Source organism: Equus asinus, chromosome 6 (genome assembly GCF_041296235.1).
Source record: "Equus asinus isolate D_3611 breed Donkey chromosome 6, EquAss-T2T_v2, whole genome shotgun sequence".
Taxonomy (NCBI): Eukaryota; Metazoa; Chordata; class Mammalia; order Perissodactyla; family Equidae; genus Equus; species Equus asinus.
In genome coordinates this window covers 76,976,410-76,993,981 of record NC_091795.1, presented here as the reverse complement: position 1 = coordinate 76,993,981, position 17,572 = coordinate 76,976,410, and the positions used below count along the sequence as shown (strand labels likewise).

General features: G+C 49.0%; 1 protein-coding gene across 3 annotated transcripts in view; it reads right to left on the bottom strand.

The window, feature by feature from the left end:
* The window catches only part of GALNT14 (polypeptide N-acetylgalactosaminyltransferase 14), a 209,490-nt gene that overhangs the window by 47,832 nt on the left and 144,086 nt on the right, over nt 1-17,572 (bottom strand). For all 3 annotated transcript variants that reach the window (XM_014866453.3, XM_070512328.1, XM_070512327.1), the window contains one exon: nt 6,206-6,304. In XM_014866453.3, coding sequence (XP_014721939.1) covers nt 6,206-6,304 — 99 coding nt within the window. The remainder of the gene's footprint in view (nt 1-6,205; nt 6,305-17,572) is intronic.

The following is a 17,572-nucleotide window of genomic DNA, read 5'->3' as shown; positions in this document are numbered from 1 at the left end:
TCCTTGTAAAGGCAGGCGATATTAATACTTGACCTACTTCACGGGCTTTTGTGCGTATGAAATGAGGAAATGTATTTGAAATTGCTTTGTGAACTCCGCAGTGCTATGCGCAGACAGGGTTTATCAAACGCTCCATAAATACCAGTTGAATGAAGACCTGAGGCCGGTTGATGAGTTGACACGTTCTGGAGTCAGACTGACTTGGGTTCAAGTACCGGATCTATCTGTATATCCTCATTAACTAGCTGGGGAGCTTCTGTTAAGTACTGAACCTTCAGCACCACAACTTCCTGAGCTGCATGAAAGGAGCTTAGCACCATGTCTGGCTCAGTGGCTGCTCTCTGAATCTGGGTGTTGATAATAATGATATTGGTTCTCACAGTGTGATCCCAGAGCCAGCAGCCTCAAGGTCACCTGGGGACTTGTTAGGAGTGCCAATTCTTGGGCCCCAGACTTACTCAGTTAGAATATCCGGGGATGGGACCCAAGAAACTGTGTTTTAAGAAGCCCTCCAGGAAATCCTGATGCCCGGTCAACTTTCAGACTACATTAGAACACTGCTGCCTATCTGGCTAGAGGAGCATCATGACACCTGTTGTCACCTGTACAGGCTCAGTCTGTGCCAGGCACTGTTTCAAGGCCTTTATCTACCTGAACTCATTTACTCTTCTCCATAATCATGCGAGGTAATTATTACCAATACTTGTTTTGCAGAAAGGAAAACTGAGGCAGAGAAGTGGAGGAGCTTGCCCAGGGACACACAGCTGATAAGGGCAGAGCCGGCAAATCTGGCCCCAGAGTGTAATTTCTTAACCCCCTTAACCTGAGACATTGCTCCTCTAAACATAGGGTTTTACAAAAAAAGTGACAGCAAGGAGACTCAGGATATAAAGTGAGCAATCGTGCATGCACCAGAGGCCCCCTAGGGCCACAGGATGCCCCAAGAGGACAGGGACAACCCTGGGTCTCACATATACACGGGGACCTGCTGCAACACCAGTCAAGGTAAACGACTCTTCAGGGCTTGTTTTCTCTCGCCTTAGATGAGAAAAGTCCCTAACTCATCAGGGTTGTGATTCACTCTCCCTCCCCCATCACACTCCCATCATGCCTCTGCCCAGCTCTGAGTGCCCCCCGCATGTGTTCCACCCCCAGCCCCCAGCTAACCTGGGAGCTCAGGGGCAGAGCTGGCCAGAGGGGTGAAGGCCTGGCCAAGCGCTGGGTGGCAGGGCGGAGAGGAGCAGTCCGCCCCAGTTCAAAGAGCCTGGCGGCAAAGGCATCAGAATTCTAGAACGTTAAAGATGAAAGATATCTTAGAGAAGATCCTTTCATTGGTGACAAAAGAGAGAGAGCCCTCTCCGTGGCTGGTGATTTATTTGTGCCACAGTGTAGGGAGTGGAAGGAAGGTACAGAATCCCAAGGCAAATATGATACTTGGCAATGGAAGTTTCTGGAGGTAATCTTCCTTGCCTCCACCCTTAAAGTTCACTTCTACCTAGCCTGCTGTTGATGTAAATGCCCGTCTGTTCACACATGGCTCTCAGGCCCCCTGTCTGCTGTTTTTGTGCATCATACTTGGGTCTGAGCCCGCAGCCTGGCTTACATGGGAAGCTCCTGAGAGGCAGGAAACAGCTCCACGGGCTTTCTTGGCAAAGCACCCAGCAGAGTTTGGTGCATAGTCTGGCACGTCATGGATGCCTTCTAAAAATTATGGTGTTGATGGGCCCCAAGCCCCCTCCCAGCATGCAGGGCGCCGGGGCCTCAGGGGCAGCCCTCCATCAGGCCAGTGGACAGAGGCTGCACCCTGGGGCTGCACCCCTAGCTGCCCCCCACTTCTACCCAGGAAGGCAGAAACCCGAGTCCTGGCCCTTGTGCTTCCTAGCCCTGTGGCTCTGGGCCTCCATTCACCGCGTGCACCCAGCCTCACAGGCCCTGGATGGGGCTCCAACTGAAGGGAGAGATGGAATGTGTTCTGTAGACCATAAAGCTCAGCATACATTTAACATATTAACATTATTATTATAAAGCATCATTATTACTATCATAAAGAGATGGACGAGCAGCAGGAAGAGAAGGAGAAATACGTCTTAGAGCTGAAAGGGATGAGTCTGAGGGCAGCAGCTGAAGTGCCCCTGAGAACATAAACACAGTGATAGGGAAGCACAAGGGGTCTGGGGTCTCCTTATTATATTACAATGCCCCCCAAATGTCTCAGTGTAATGTCTTACTTTGGGAAATGTGTTAGAACTTGAAACATGAAAGATATTTTTATCACTGTCTTTATAGATGTGGTTAATGACCAACCCAAGGTCACGAAGCTCAGAAGTGGCAAGGTAGGGACTTGAACCTGGGTCTTTCGACCCCAGGTGCAGTGCCCTTTTAAGGAGCCCATAGCCTCTGTTCCTTTGAGAGCTCACTAGCTGTGCAGATGTAGGGATGGCTAACATTGATCCAGCACTTTGTGCCAGCATGGTTCTCAGTCCTCTACCTGAATTAACCAAAGCAAGTCTGTGGAGTCAGCACGATTATTATTCCTATTTCCCTGATGGGGAAACTGAGCCATAGGGAGGTTAGGTAAGAGATGAGTAAGATGGGGTCCTTGCCCTAAAGGAGTTCACTGAGGATTGCATCCGGGAAAAATGCATTAAGTGCTGGAGTATAGATGTACAGAGGAGGAGCCCAGAGGAGCCCTAATGGGGTGTGAGGGTGGTTAAGGGGGATGGAGGTACATGGCATCAGAAGACTCCTTGAAGGAGGAGGAGAAGCCAGCCGGGAAGCCAAGGAGCCTGTCTTGGAGGCTATCATGTCCTCATGGAAACATGTGGCAGACACGCCCAGCCATGACCTTGTGCACTGGGGCTGTTGTCTGGCAACTTGGAATCAGCCACCTCTGCTCCACCATGTGCCTGCTCTGCCTTCAAGGTCCTACAACTCCATTCTCCCTTCACCAGAAGAGACCCAGGTAAATGGGACCACCCCCCATCCCTGTTCTCCCACACATACCCACACAGGTTTACAAATCAGAAGGCACTTTATCAGTCTACCATGAGACTCACAGTGACACCTGACAGTGACTTGGGACATTTTCTTGCAAGAGCTGAAGGCTTTTTGGGAAATCAAGTTTGAATCAGGCAGCTTGTGGGGTGAATGAAGAAACCAGGGCAGACAGGGCAAGCAGCTGGCAGAAGAAACCAGCCAGCCTGTCGCCAAGGACATCTGGGTGCAGACAGAGCTGCCCCATGGACAGGGGGAAATGCCAGGCTGAAGACTGCGTGTTTGGGCAGGCCCTCCCTTTTGTTTCTAAAGGATGAGCTGACCTTGCACAGTGGACATTCATCATGAGTGACAGGTGGCGCCGAAGACTTGGTGCCCACTGTTAGAGTGAGCCCATCACTGACTCCCTCCTGTCACCTGGAACTTCCCCACTTGTCCACAGCCATGTGGGTGTGGGAAGGAGAGAGGGAAGGTGTGGCTTGTTGATGGAAGTGACAAGAGATCTTGTGTGCTCAGTTGTACTCTCTTTGGCCCACATTTAATCTTACCTCCATCTCTGTGGGATCAGGCAACCATCTGATTGGGATGGGCTAGCAGATAGGGGACAGGCCGTAATGGGCCATGTGTCCCAGGGCCATGGAGGTGCCTCGGCCACTTTACTCCAGGGCTAGCCCCTTGCTCTGGTGGAGGCATGGCTGGGCGCATCCTTGGTCCAACCTCTCCTCCAGGGATTCTGAATGCCACAACTGTGACTGGCTTTACCTTATTCAGGTTGCTTGCTGGGAGCCGTGGCTACATCATTTGATCGGCTGTTTGACAGGGTCCAGCCGATTAACGCCGAGGGGTGCAGGGTCGCCCCTTGGTGAAGAACAACCGGCCAGCCCTTCACATAGTTCTGAAACCTGTGCTGCTTCTAATTGCCCTTCATTCCTTTTCCTTTCTTGACCTCCAGTTTTCACTCCTTTGGGTGGCTGTTTGGGAGGCACTACCTCCTGGGAAAATTAGATATAGTAAGAGAATGTGACCACCTGCAGGTAACTTTCAAGATATTTTTCAGTTAATTAATGGAGGAGCACACAGTCCCATTTGAGACAATCAGAAAGGAATCCTGCCCAGATAAGATGTCGAATTAGGTTTGTAGCCTCCATCTGGTTAATGTTTCCTTCTCCCTCCAGTTCTTTGTCTAAATATACATATGCATCGTCCTTCTAAGTTTGCTGGTTAATTGGATGATCAAGAAGTATCTATATATTATTCTTGACCTTCTGCTTTCTGTTAAAATGTTACAGAGGTTTTCTCCTAAAAGCAATAAATAATAAACAATTGATGAGTAGAAGGGCCGACGGGTGCAGGGATGCCCCTCGGTGAAGAATGGCCGGCCGACACCCCTGATATTTTCTGAATTATATGCATGCTTTCTAGCAAGGTTATGTCTATACTTATTTCTGTTTTTCATTCTTGAAGATATATAGTTTAGCTTAGCTCTTCAGCCCTTTACTTTACTAACAGAGTGATACTTTCTCCGGCAGTGTGCTTAAGGGACTGTTAGCTCTACAATCTAAAAGACAAAGGAATGCTTCCACCCCCTAAAGGGCGCGCAAAAGTAAAGATGTTTAACTGCCCGCTGAGAATGCAGATAGCCCTGGGGATAAGACACCCTGGAGTCGCCTTTTGTTCCCATTAACCATCTACACTAATGACGTAAATGATTGAGGGAGGCAGGGATGGCTCCACCAGGATGTAACCAGACGGACTGCTGTCCTGTCCGGAGGCCTGGACCTTCTCTCTTTGATTTAACTTTACCATGAATTACAACAGATGCCTAGGTACCTATCTCCTTTAGCTTAGAGACAACAAACACTAGTTAATTGCAGAGAAGACGATCATTAACCTTATGCTCTATAGAATGGAATGCTAATAAATATTCTTGTGCTCGTTTTTTACTTCCTTATCTCTCTGAGAATATTTGTAGAATTATTTCTGTACTAATCCTGAAAAATATATAAACGACACTTGTGCACAGTAAAGTCGGACTTGCTAACACCAACCCAAGTCTCACGTCCCCGTTATTTTCCCCCTCCCTCATCGCGCCGACGCCGTCCATCCCTCAGGAACCTGGACTCTGCCGGGGCGGGACCCCGGCAGTTGCTGAGAAAAACTCTGAGGTCAGAGTGCGAGGGGTGGAACCTTGCTCACCATTGTTAGCTCAGCAACAATAGGCCTTAATTTAGTATCTCTGAGTAAGTTTTCTCAGTTGTAAAGTGGGCACAGCGGTGGCCTCTCAGCTGAGAGCACATGGGGACTTAGTGACTGGTGGCTGCCGTTACCACCATCCAAGATGCCAATGCTGCCGGAGACCTGAGTGAGGAAGGGCAGGCCAGATGGTGTTGGGGTGAGAGTGGGCACAGGGAGAGGGCCTCCAGAGGAGAGGAAGGAGCTCCCATGGGGAAGGAAGCCAAAACACCCAGGGTCTTCCGAGAACTGGGGTGAGGAATTCCTGGCCAAGTCTCCGGGCTGGGTCTGTGCTCTGAAGGGAGTTCTGCTGAGGGCTGCGCTGGGACTTTCGCATATCAAAAATCCACGCAGGCCACAGGCCATAGGTAGCAAGGACGTATGGGTTACACCAAGAGCATGGCCCTGACTAGGAGCTGAAGGTGGATGGAGAGGCCTGAGGGGGAACGGGGCTGGAACACAAGGTGATGGTTGAGAAAGCAAATGTGAGCCATTTGGGCTGCTCTGATTTGCACCATAGACCATAGCAGGTGTGTGGGAGCTGCGGCGAGGGAGGTGCTGGGATAGGCAGCACTCAGCAGACCTGAGTTCTAATGCCAGCCTGATGCTGGGGCAGGGTATCTACTTAGCCTCTCAGGGCCTCAGGGCCCTCGGCAGCTGTGAAAATTAGAACTCCTGTTCTGGAGGCAGTCTAGCACAGTGGTTAAGGGCAAGGGCTCTGGGACCAGGTCCTCTATGAACCTCAGTGACCTTCCGTAAGTTACCTAACACCTTGGGCCTCTGTCTTTCCCCCAAGGAAACGGGATAATAGCTGCCCTCGTAGGAGTGTGAGGAGTGACTGAGTGCGGTGTGTTGAACAGCACCTGGCAGGCAGTTAGAATACCTGATATTCTTATTAAAGGGGTGGTCCCCCAGGGAGCAGATACCGCTTATCAAGTGCTGGGCCCGGTAGGGCTGACAGATGGGAAGGCTGTCTTACCTGCGGATGGTTCTGAGCAGGGTGGAGCGGGCCTCGTTGTGGAAGGTGATGATGATGCTGGTGGGAGGGAGATCTGTGCAGTACACCAGTGTGGTGCATCTGGGAAAGGAAGCACAGGATGACAAGTAAGACCTTTGGGGGCAAAGCAGATCTAAAGGGCTGGAACCCAGGGCATCGTGGTGTCACCAGTATGGACAGATGCCTGGCGTCTGGTGGGGGCCGCCCCAGCTGCACAGCACTGGGTAAGACCCCAGGGCCTCACCCAGCCCTAAGGGAGGCAGGGAAGCTCCGAGAATGACTAAAGCTGAATTTCCCACCACCTTGGGGAAACTTGGGCTTGGAGCCAAATTAAGTTGCTATACAGAACACAAATGTGGATTTCTTGCTTGGCTGAGTTCGTGCACAGCGGTTCCTAGTAGCCGTGTAAACCCACCCCAAGACGGGTTCTGCTCCCCAGTCTGTGTCCAGCCCAGCCGGCAGAGGTCTCACCATGTTTTGGGCCAGCACTTCCAGCCCACCACACCATGCTGACCCCGACCTTCTGCCACACACACTGAAATCTGGCCTGTTTAAAGAGACAGAGCCCTCAAACCCCGGCATGAGCACTAAACCCCATCTTGAAAAAGCATTCATTTCCACGTGTCCAGGATCATTTCATATGACAATTACATCTGGGGTAATTTCAATTTAATACCTCGCTGCAAGTGAAAATTGTAGCCTTCAGCCCGAAAATTACTGTAATAATGAAAATAAACCCACCAAGTGAGGCTAGCGCCACCAGGGGCTATCTCTGGGTAAATGCTTCCCCCCGTTTCTCGCTCTTTCAGGGGTTGTCCAATTATGGGGAGGGGTATTAAACGAGGAAGGAAATAACAGATGTTTGGTGAGTCCAATACTCCCTCTCTTCATTTTCCGATTTCTTCCGAGGCCTGGGGCTTTTAATTCAGGGTCCAGAGACTCAAGGATGGACTTCAAGGGGACTGTGAGCCCTCTGAATTTGCTTGCAAAGTTGTGTATGCAAATGTGAATGTTTTTTTTTCTTCTGGGAAGATGGTTCACAGTTTTCACTAGATTCTCAAAGAAGTCTGTGGGCTAAAACACTTCAGAACCTCAATCCTAGGCCAATGGGCCTGATGTCTCTCTGGCCTCCCTGATAATTCTGATACTCTTTCCTACAAGAGCAAACACTGAAGAAGAGAGAGCTTATGCAGAGGAAGCTGGGCTACTGTGCTGAGCACAGACTGGGCTTGGGTCACCCACAAGGAGCCAGGAATTAGGAAAGGAAGGTCCTGGGGGGAGAGATGGGGAAAGGTAAGTCATGACCTTCAGGCCTTCCTGTGCTCCCCCCATGGAGACAGCTTCTCATCACATGGTGTCAGCTCCACCTCCTAATAAAACCCTTCTGGATCCACCCTTCCTCCGTCATCCCCATGGGCCCGGCTCAGAGAGTCTTTACTCCTCTTGGGGATCCCTGTGGCAGACTCCTGACCAGTCTTCCTGCCTCCACCCTCTGCCCCTGCCAGCCATGTCCTGTCTACCACACAGCTCTGCCCAGGTCTTCCTCTGGCTTGAAGCCCACAGTGGCTCCTGATGTAGAAAGTCCAAACTTTCTATTACAGCCTTTAAGACCTGTCACAAACTGTAGCCTCATGTGTTGCCATAACTCTCTGCCACTGTTCACACTATTACTTCTGCACGGAGCAACGTCCTTCCTCCTTTCCCCACCTGCGCTCCTACTCATCCTTCAAGAACTAGAGTGAACGTCCCCTCTGTTGTGAAGGCATTTCATAATCCTCCATATAGGTAATGACCTCTCCTTTGGGCTCCCATAATTCTGTACATATCTCTCTTCTAGTGCCTCTCGAGGTAGGACTGTCTCCCCCACTTGACTATGAGTTTGTCTAGGGAAGGACTTGTCTATTTCCATACTTCTGGCACAGGAGTTAAGTAGATTAGATGCCCATTCATGGAGAAAGGGAGAACGAAAGTCAGGAAAGGCATTCCTGGGTCAGCTGAAGACTCAGCCTTTTAAGGTTTCAGAATGTGCTGCAGCCAGCTTTGCACACGGCTTCTAGTGATTCTCACCTACTGGTCCTCATGCTTTGTGCAGTTTTCTCTCCCACTGAATCAGGGCCAGCTCATATGACCAACTGAATATGATGGAAGTGACAGTGTGTGACTTCCAAGGCTAAACCATAAAAGCACTACAGGCTCTGCCTTGGCCACTTGGAGGGAAGCTAACTGCCATGCCGTGAGGACACAAGCAGCCCTGCGGAGAGATGCCCAAGTGCAGAGGAACTGAGCCTTCCTGCCCACAGCCAGCACCACCTTGCCCACTGTATGAATGAGCCACCCTGGTAGTAAGTCTGCCAGCTCCAGTCAAGCCTTCAGATGACAGCAGCTCCAGCGGCTCCAAGCCAGAACCACCTGGCCTAGATGCTCTGAATTCCTGACCCCCAAAGACTACAAAGGCAATCAATGATTCCTGTTGTTTTAAGCCACTGAGTTCTGGGGGGGATTTCTTGACCATTAGATAATCATTATTAAAAGAGAAGGAAAATGCCTTGAAAAAGCCCTGGATTTGCCTGTCTGTGGACACAGACCTGAGTCTAAGTTGGGAGCAGTGGGGAGGGAGGCAGGCAGGTGACTGGTTGAGGTGGATTTGGGGGGACCTCAGTTCGTGTGCTGCAGGGTCCGTGAGGACATGGTGGGGCTTGGAGAAACCCAGGCAGAGGAGGAGGCAGCAGTGAGCAAGGTCAGCACCAAAAGGAATGAGGTGGGAGTCAGGGAGTCATTTGTCTCTTCACAGGAAGGTAACACAGCAGAGAGCTTAGCAGATCCTCCTTGTCTCCATCAGAGACAGGGAGAAAAGACAGCCTGAGTAGAGCAACTCAGAAGCCACCGATGCCAGTGCTCTGCCAAGGGCCAGGCTCTGGGCACCACCCTGGAGATAGCCTGCCCTTCCACATCCTGGAAGGCAATGGGACCTCAAATCCCAGGTTTTGTGATGTAAATTATTCAGGGGTAAGTTGGTGTGGGAGGGTGGTACTGGGAGTTATCTGCTTCAAGAGCTTTTGGAGACAGAGGCCACTTTTCCTGCCTTGGAGGCATCCAGCTGGGGAGGCAGGTGTATCAACACACAATGACACAGCAGTGGGCGTGCACACACGTGCAGGGAGAGCAGAAAGGCAGGCGTAACTCCACCCGGGGTAGTGAAGAAGCCTTCACTGAAGAGGAGGTGCTGGATCTCACAGAGTGAGGTAGGGACAGATGGACAGAAATGGGGTACAGTGTTCCAGTCATGGCACGGTCTGGACCTGCCAGCTGAAAGCCAAGTGATACAGTTCATAGAGTACTCGCCAAGGGATCTGGACACCACTGACCAGCTGTGGGACTGTGGGCAAACCCCCTGCCTCTCTAGGCTGCGTCTGCCCATCTGTAGGACAAGGGTTGGGCCCAAGGCTCTCCCGCTAAAGGTTCTCAAGGCATCAGTAATCAGAAGCTTTGATTGGAGCTGACACTCAGTAAGCATGGTTGATTTGAATGGAATGTTGCAAAGACCATTCAGCCTCTGAGGCTCAACTGTGTGGCTGGACATCTGAATTTACTTTTCTAAGCTTCAGTGAAGACAATGACTTTTAACTTGTAGATTTTCCCCCCTAGATATTACTGTGTTAGATAATAACAGATTGACAAATAGTAACTATCATTATTTTTATCATCAAGTTCAAATCTTCAGACTCCTCCTCCCATTGGGTGGAGCCAGATCTTGCATGGGCTGGAAAGGCATCTTTGGTGAGTGGTTCTGCCCTGAACAACAGTGGGTGTGGGGCATTGAGAGGCAAGAGGAGCAGAAGAGCGCAAAGAGCATAAGCACTGATGTTAGAAAAAGGAACTTGGGTTGCAATGTTGATTTCAATCCTGGATCTGCTGAAAACTGGCTGTGTGCCCATGGGCACGTCATTTACCTTCCCTGAGCCTCAGTGGTGTCACCTTAAAATGCAGACAAATGCCTTCCTTCCAGGTTTGTTGTGAAGACTGCAGATACTGCAGACAAAGGACCGGGTGTTTAATAGGTGCTGAGTAAATGGTAGCTAAAATTACTCTAATTACAGCCGTACAGTGGCTGCACCAGCCTCCATGCAATGGTCAGTGGTCATGGCCTAGACCCAGAAACTCATAGTTCAGAGAAGGAGAAGTCTTGGAGATGATCCAGTCTAGCTTCCTAAACTGGGCAGAACTGGGCGGTATAAGGGGCATTGGGTGGAGCCTGGGCGGTTGTGCTCCTGGGCCTCAGCTCTCCAGGCTCCTATGCCTAAAGGATAAAGGACAGGGGGCTCTTTCTGGAGGCTGAGCAGGAATCCCAGTGCCTCCCACATGCACAGGCTCGGGGAGGGCAGGCAGCAGGGCGGTGCCTCACACCTCAATGGCACAGGCAGCCCTGCTCATGGGACTTTGTGGTCTCTTCCTTCTGCCCCTGCTCATAGCTCACGGTGCCCGAACTCATCCTTTGTCTCATCTGACTCTCACAAACAGCCTCTGAGAACCTCCACTCCACAGTTGAGAATAACCGAGGCTCAGCCTCGCTCAACCTGATGAGTGATTCAGACAAGCTGAACCCGGGTCCTGGGACTTCTTGCTGTTATTTGTCCCCAGGGTGTCGCTGTGAACTCACCCTGGTTAAGGCACAGGAGCCTGTGGGGCTGCTGCTGGATAGGGCCACCTGCCCTCCAAAGTCCAGGGGGGCCACAGCCCCACTTAGGAATGACCACTGGGCACTACCAGCAACAAGGCCAAGGGGCTGAGAAAAATCCTTAAAACTGGACACCGTGGGGAGAGTCAGCTGACAGTGGGCTTTCTGTGAGAGGGATCTAAAAGATTAATCAAACAGCAAGATCTATTAGGGACACGAGGGGAATGAAAAAGCCTGCCAGCACTGAGATCTGGCGCCGGCAGACGGACGAGAAAGCATGTTTATAATTTATTGAAGATTCAGGGGTTTTACTGGAGAGAAGAGCTACTGAGCAGGAAAGATGGGCATGGGGGTGGAACCAGGAGGAGGGGCGGAACTGCCGCCCTGTGGACAGACAGATCCAAGCCCGCCAGCCCGGGGCTGCTATCCTGATTGCCACAGTGGCTCATGAATAACGCACGCTCCTCTGAGCTGATTTTCCATGTGTAGTTTTTCTTTTCTTAAAGGAGGATTCAACTAAGACTCTTGAGTTCTCCAAGTTCAGGTGGGTCTCAAAGCGCTTCCTGAACCATCAACTTCTTGAGTGTTCAGTGCCATTTACCAGCCTAGGATGCTTCCAGAGGTGTTCTGAGATGCTAACCCCAGGGCACCAGGTGGGAGCTTCTCCCTCTTCGGTCTCTTTCCATCCTCCAGCAGCCAATCACTGCTCTCCTGCCCACCCCACTCCACCCCCGCCCCCCCTCCCCCGCACCTGAACATGTGCCAACTCGGGCGTGTCAGAAACACACTAATCGAGGATCGCTGTCAGTTATCACAGAAATGTACTTCTGTGCACAGGCCTTTTATTCTACTGCACAAGCTCATTAAACTGGCAGCAGCATGTGGACCCATGTGTCTATACTCAAACCACCACCCCAAGAAGCAATTTCTACTGGGCTCTAGAATCCAGTAGTTGCAGTGACCCGCCCAGAAGGGAGGCACAGGCTGCCTGCTGCTTCTGGGTAGTGACAGGAAGATGGGGAAACTTCTGGCAGAAGTGCCATAGGGACATCCTAACAGGTGCTCCCATTACAGCCCAGATGGAGCAGGAAAGGGGCGGTGAGGGTGTCATTTCAACAAGGCCCCAGAGGGGTGGTTAATGAACATCTATTCCTAAACAGAGAGCTTCAGTTCGACCTTTGAATCCTGCAGTGCCAGTGCACACAGCAGAGGGCAGACCCAAGCAGAGAGAATGAATGGGTTACCTTCTCTGTGTGTTCCATGTGCCTGAACTCTACAGGCACAAAGGCCGCGGGAAATAGAAATAAGACATAAAGTGGAGGTGGGACCAGTTTCCTGGGAGAATACTGTCTGTCCCCACAGGAGTGACACTCTGTGGATTCCCAGGTGCAGGTGTGTGGGGCACATTGTCCCTCCCCCACTCTCATCTCTCTCACTGTGTCATCTGCTTCAGCCCAGAAGAAAACTTGTGGAGACCACCGTCTCCTCCCCTCGTTTCCCCAGCCACCAACACCTGCCCAAAAACTCACGTGTGTGAGGAAGAAAAGGATGAAAGGGGAAAAGCTCTTGGCCCAGTGACCTTTCCAGAATGTCAGTTCCCCCAGGACAGGGACAGTGAACTTGCTGTCAGCTTTTAGAATCAAAGATTTTGTTTTCAGAGCTGAGATTACCTAATACATTCCCAGCTCAGTTCTATGTAAGGAAGCCTGCTCTCAGCTCTGAGGAAAAGGAAGATGACTGAAAACTGTAAAATGCCAAGTCTAGGACTGGCCTTTAGGTTCAAACTCAACTGTTTAGAAGAGAAAAACACAAGCAGTATAAAAAGTATGACAACTGTAAAATCAGAAATTCCTTTTAATCTCATTTCATGGGCAACACTGATACACTATAAGGCATGAAATTTTTATTTCATGTCAATTTCACATGCAGATTAATTTGCTCATTGACATAAACATATACTGTTCTCAACAGCCATTCTGAGTACTACAGAAATCCTGCATCACATAAAAGACACTTAAAATAATAGTGAGAACTGCGATTCCATTACACTGCCACATTTTGAATTGCTGAACGTGTTATTAAGTTCATGTGTACTGGGTAGCATACTGGGAAGGGATAAGTGGGCCAGGGCAGTGAAGTGAACTGCTTAGAAACTAGGTTGGGCACTGTGGTGGGCAATTGATGGCCCCCAGGCCTCACCTCCTTGTGTAATCACCTCCCCTTGAGTGTGGGCTGAACCTGGTGATTTGCTTCTAAGGAACAGAATACAGCTAAAGTGATGGGATGTCACTTCTGTGATTAGGTTACAGATACTGTGACTTCCATCTTTTTGGCTCTCACGGTTTGGTGAAGCAAGCTGCCATGTTGGGGAGCCCCACGGGGCAAGGAACTGAGCATGGCCACCAGTCAACAGTCCATGAGGAACTGCCAACAGCCACGTGAGGGAGCTTGGAAGAGGGTCCTCCCATAGTCATGCCCTGAGATGCCCGCAGCCCCAGCTGACACCCTGATTGCTGCCTGTGAGAGACCCTGAAGCAAAGGACCCACCCAGGCCATGCCTGAATTCCTGACTGGGAGATGAGAAGCATCATCATTATTTTAAGACACTAAATTTCGTGGCAATTTGTTATGCTGTAATAGACAATGAATACAGGCATCTTTGGCTACTGAAAAAAACCCAAGTCTACCAGGGTTTCTCACTCCCCTGGAGTCCAAGGAAAATTCTCTTGGGTACTTGGTGGAAGAGCTCTGCACTTGCATTGTGGTTCTCCCCACATGGTGCTCCCTGAGCCCCCATAAGACCCTCATTCATGCTCTGGTGGCCTCTGTTCCACAAGATGATGCTGGGCGTGGGATGCCTTGTAGCCCCTGCATACAGAGGGAAGTTCTTCAGTAGTACCTTTGGAGGTTGTTCCATTCTTTATAGAGCCAGCTCCTTTAGGGGTTTTTAATATGAATCACAACACTTTGAAACTTATTTGAGTGACTCTTTTCTCACTTCTCCAATGGATGGTACATAACTAGTACCCTTCCACATGCAGAGAGGAAAAGTTAATTCATTTCAAACAATGGATGTTGTGGGGCTTTAAGGCTTAATTCACTTTCAGAAGTTCAGTTAAGAAAGGGTGACCTAGACAGTATCACAGATATTCCTCCGTTGCATGAACACAAAACCATTTGGCATAGGACTTGGTCTCAGGGTGTGCCCATTTAGGCCAACAAACACATTCCCTTGTACCAACCACCATCATACTCTTGGTTGAATCTATCTGTCAGGCAAGCTCAGGGTCTGTGCTTCACTCTTGCTCCTTGGAGGACCCTCTGGATTTCTTAGCCACCTACTTCCAGCAGCATCAGACTGCTCAGAAAACCTACACCTTGGCAATTCCAGGGCACTTCCACTGTTGGATTAATTGCAGGCTGTAGATCAGAGTGGTGATTCCAGAAGTCAGCTCTGCAATATAAGAATGCCCCATGGGGTCTTTGCTGACAAACTGGGAAGCTAACTGGGGAAGGAGGACACTATGACATAAGGGACCTTGTTGTCTGGAGTCCCACAAAGGCTCAGTCTCTGCTTCTGCTTTCTTTTGTAGCTCACAGAAGTGGGAAGGCCTTTCTTTTTTTGGCTCCCTACAAACCCCTGGGTTGCTGCAGCATTGGACTGAAGAGACCATAGAGATCATCTGGTTAGGCAGTCCCTGCACTGTGAGCTGGTGGACAGTAGCTCCAGGAGAAGTCTATGAATAAAGAAGTCTCTGTGAACGAAGTGTACAAGAGTCAAATAAGTTTGGCAAATGAGAAATACTGGAAAAATACTAGATCCCCTTTGTGGTGCTCCACCAAAGCACAGGAACGTGTTAAAAGTTCTGAGGCCTCTGCTGGCCTAGTGTTTACCAAGCTTTGATCTCCAAAACTGCCCCATCCCCACCCTTGCAGTCCTTCTTTTTTTCTAGCACACAATCCCTTGAATATAATGAAAACTCAAACATTTACTGGATATATATTGAATTAAGCCTACCATTTCACATCCTACCAAAAACAATTCTGTGGGACACGGGTTTAAAAAACATTGGTTCCAGCTCCCTCCTTTTTTTTTAAAGAGGAGGAAATTGAGGCCCAGAACTGCGAATTGACCTGCCAAGTTCACTCTGCTAGTTAGTGGTCAAGCTAAGATCTCCTCGTTCTTGGCTATTGAGCTTGCTGTTTCCTTAAGGCACTCAGGCTTGGGGGCCTCCTGTCAGATGGGACAGAGGGGCCCCAGGCCCCAGTCCACATGGGCTTACTGGCCACTTCTGTAATTAAGTGACAATTTACCTCCTTCTCCCCTCAAAATACTCCCACCAAGGTCCCTATTAATTCTCTATGTTGCTAACTGCAATGGAAATTTTTCAGTCTTTATCTTACTTGTCATTTCTGTAGCACTTGACATTGAGGGTGACACATTTTATTAAACGTTTGGTCTTTGCCCTTGGCTTTGGTGAAATCACCCTAGCATGGCTCTCCTCTTCTTAGGCTGTTTCCTCTTGGTTTTCCTTTTCTTTCTCCCATCTGAAATTCTGGTGTTCCTCCCCAAATCCTCTCCTAAGCCATCCTCTTGTCAATCTTCCTTCTCTTTGGATTATCTAACTTGTTTCCATTTTCCATCTCTTTGCTAATGACTGCCACCATAACCCTAATCCTGATGAGCATCTTCCCTTGGATGCCCCCATCAGCTGGTCTCTTCACCTGCCCTCTGCCTCCAGCACCCTGGCCAAGCCTGCTGACCCTTCCCCGTTCCCCAGCTCACCATCTACCGTGTGCCCAAACAGAAAGATATTCTCGAATCCTACCTCTCCCTTCCCCATACCCAATCTATTCAAACCTAGTCCTGTCAATCCTTCCTACTTATCTCTCCACCTGGCTGCTTCTTTACATTCCCATCATCTCTTCCTTGGATTACTGCAGCAACTTCCTAGCTGGCTTTATCCCCTTCCAATCTATTCTGCACATTGCAGCTAGAATGATCTTTCCAAACTGCAAGTCTTTAACACGTTTCAACACTGTCCAATTGCTCACAAAATAAAGTTGAAACTCCTAATCACAGTTTACCATCCTTACTGACGCGGCACCACTTCTGACTCCTCTCCATCCACATCCTCCAAGTTCCAGCCGTGTTCTGCCTGACCTGTCTTTCTCCCTCTGGCCCTCCCACTGCCTCTCTCCCATATGTCTGAAATGCACTCTCCTCTCTTCTAAAGCTTGGCTAATTTTTCCTTTTTTAACCTTGTTTTGGAAGTTACTTCCCCTAGGAAGCATTTCTTGATCTCCCAAGGCTTTTCCAAAGTTCTCCCCTAAGACGCCACATGCACCCCATCAATGTAATTTACTACCAAGCATTGTGAACTTACTTTTCTGTCTCCTCTAACGACTGTTAGCTACAATGAAGGCAAGGACTTATTTGTAGCTGAAACCTCAGTACTAGCATCATGGCTAAACACAGTAGATATATAATAAAGGTCTGAAGAATGAGAGGATGGATGAGTGGGGGAGGATGCAGGTGAGGCTTCCACAGGGGCAAAGCCAGAGGGGAAAATATCCCTTGCCAAGTTATGAGTGACACCAGTTCAAGAGAGCTGCAGCCCTGTAAGCTGAGTGAGGTGTCAAGTCAGTCATGCAGAGAAGAGAGACCAAACAAGTCACCAAAACTGAAGTTGGAGTATGAAGCCACGGTGGCAAGAACTGGGAGCCTTGGGTTAACGCTGTCCTGGGAGACACCTGGGACAGTCATCTTGTGCCTGTGGAGAGCTCTCACAGGGAACAGATTCTCTGTTGCACGGGAAGTACTCAGCTGTGTTTAAAGGCCGGGATGTTCCTTTTGTTTACCAAAGTCCCATGGATGATGAACAATGCTTCCTCGAGTGAGAGGCCAAAGACTGGATCTTACCTGATAGGATTGCCAGACTACAGCTCAGAAACTCTCTTCTCCTAGCTCTGCACTGTCCAATATGGTAGCCACTAGACACTTGTGGCTATTAAGCATTTGAAATTCTAGTCAGAATGGAGATATGCTGCCAAGTGTGAAATACACAAGATTTCAAAGGCTCCATATGGGAAAGATTGAAACATTTCTCGGTAATGTTTTTTACATTGCTTATGTGTCAAGATGATAATATTTGGGTATATTGGGTTAAATAAAATATATTATTAAAATTAATTCCAGTTGTTTCTTTTACTTTTTAAAATGTGACTGTTAGAAAATTTTAAATTACATCTGTGGCTCACATCTATTTCTGTTGGACACCGCTGTCCTAGGTCATCACTGAGCTGTGGCATGTATATAATCCAATTTAAAATTTCAACATTAGTGTCAGACAATGGTTTCTAGATGTTGAATTCTTTTGTATGAGTAAAATAAAACAACATAAATTATAGAGACTATTATTAGGTTTGCAACATTTTATTTTGCAGGAAAGAATATATTTAAAAAATCCCATCATCTAGCATCATTTTTTTTTTCATAAAAGGGTGTTTAAATACCAGAAAAGGCCCCAATCTCAGAATAATTAAAAGCCCTTTAAATTGTAAAATTTAGCTTTAAGAAAATCTCCTTCATGGTCTCCCCTCTCCCCCAACTCCATGGATCACATCTGCACAAGTTCACTAACTGACATCGGAGACTACAGTTCAAGGGTTTG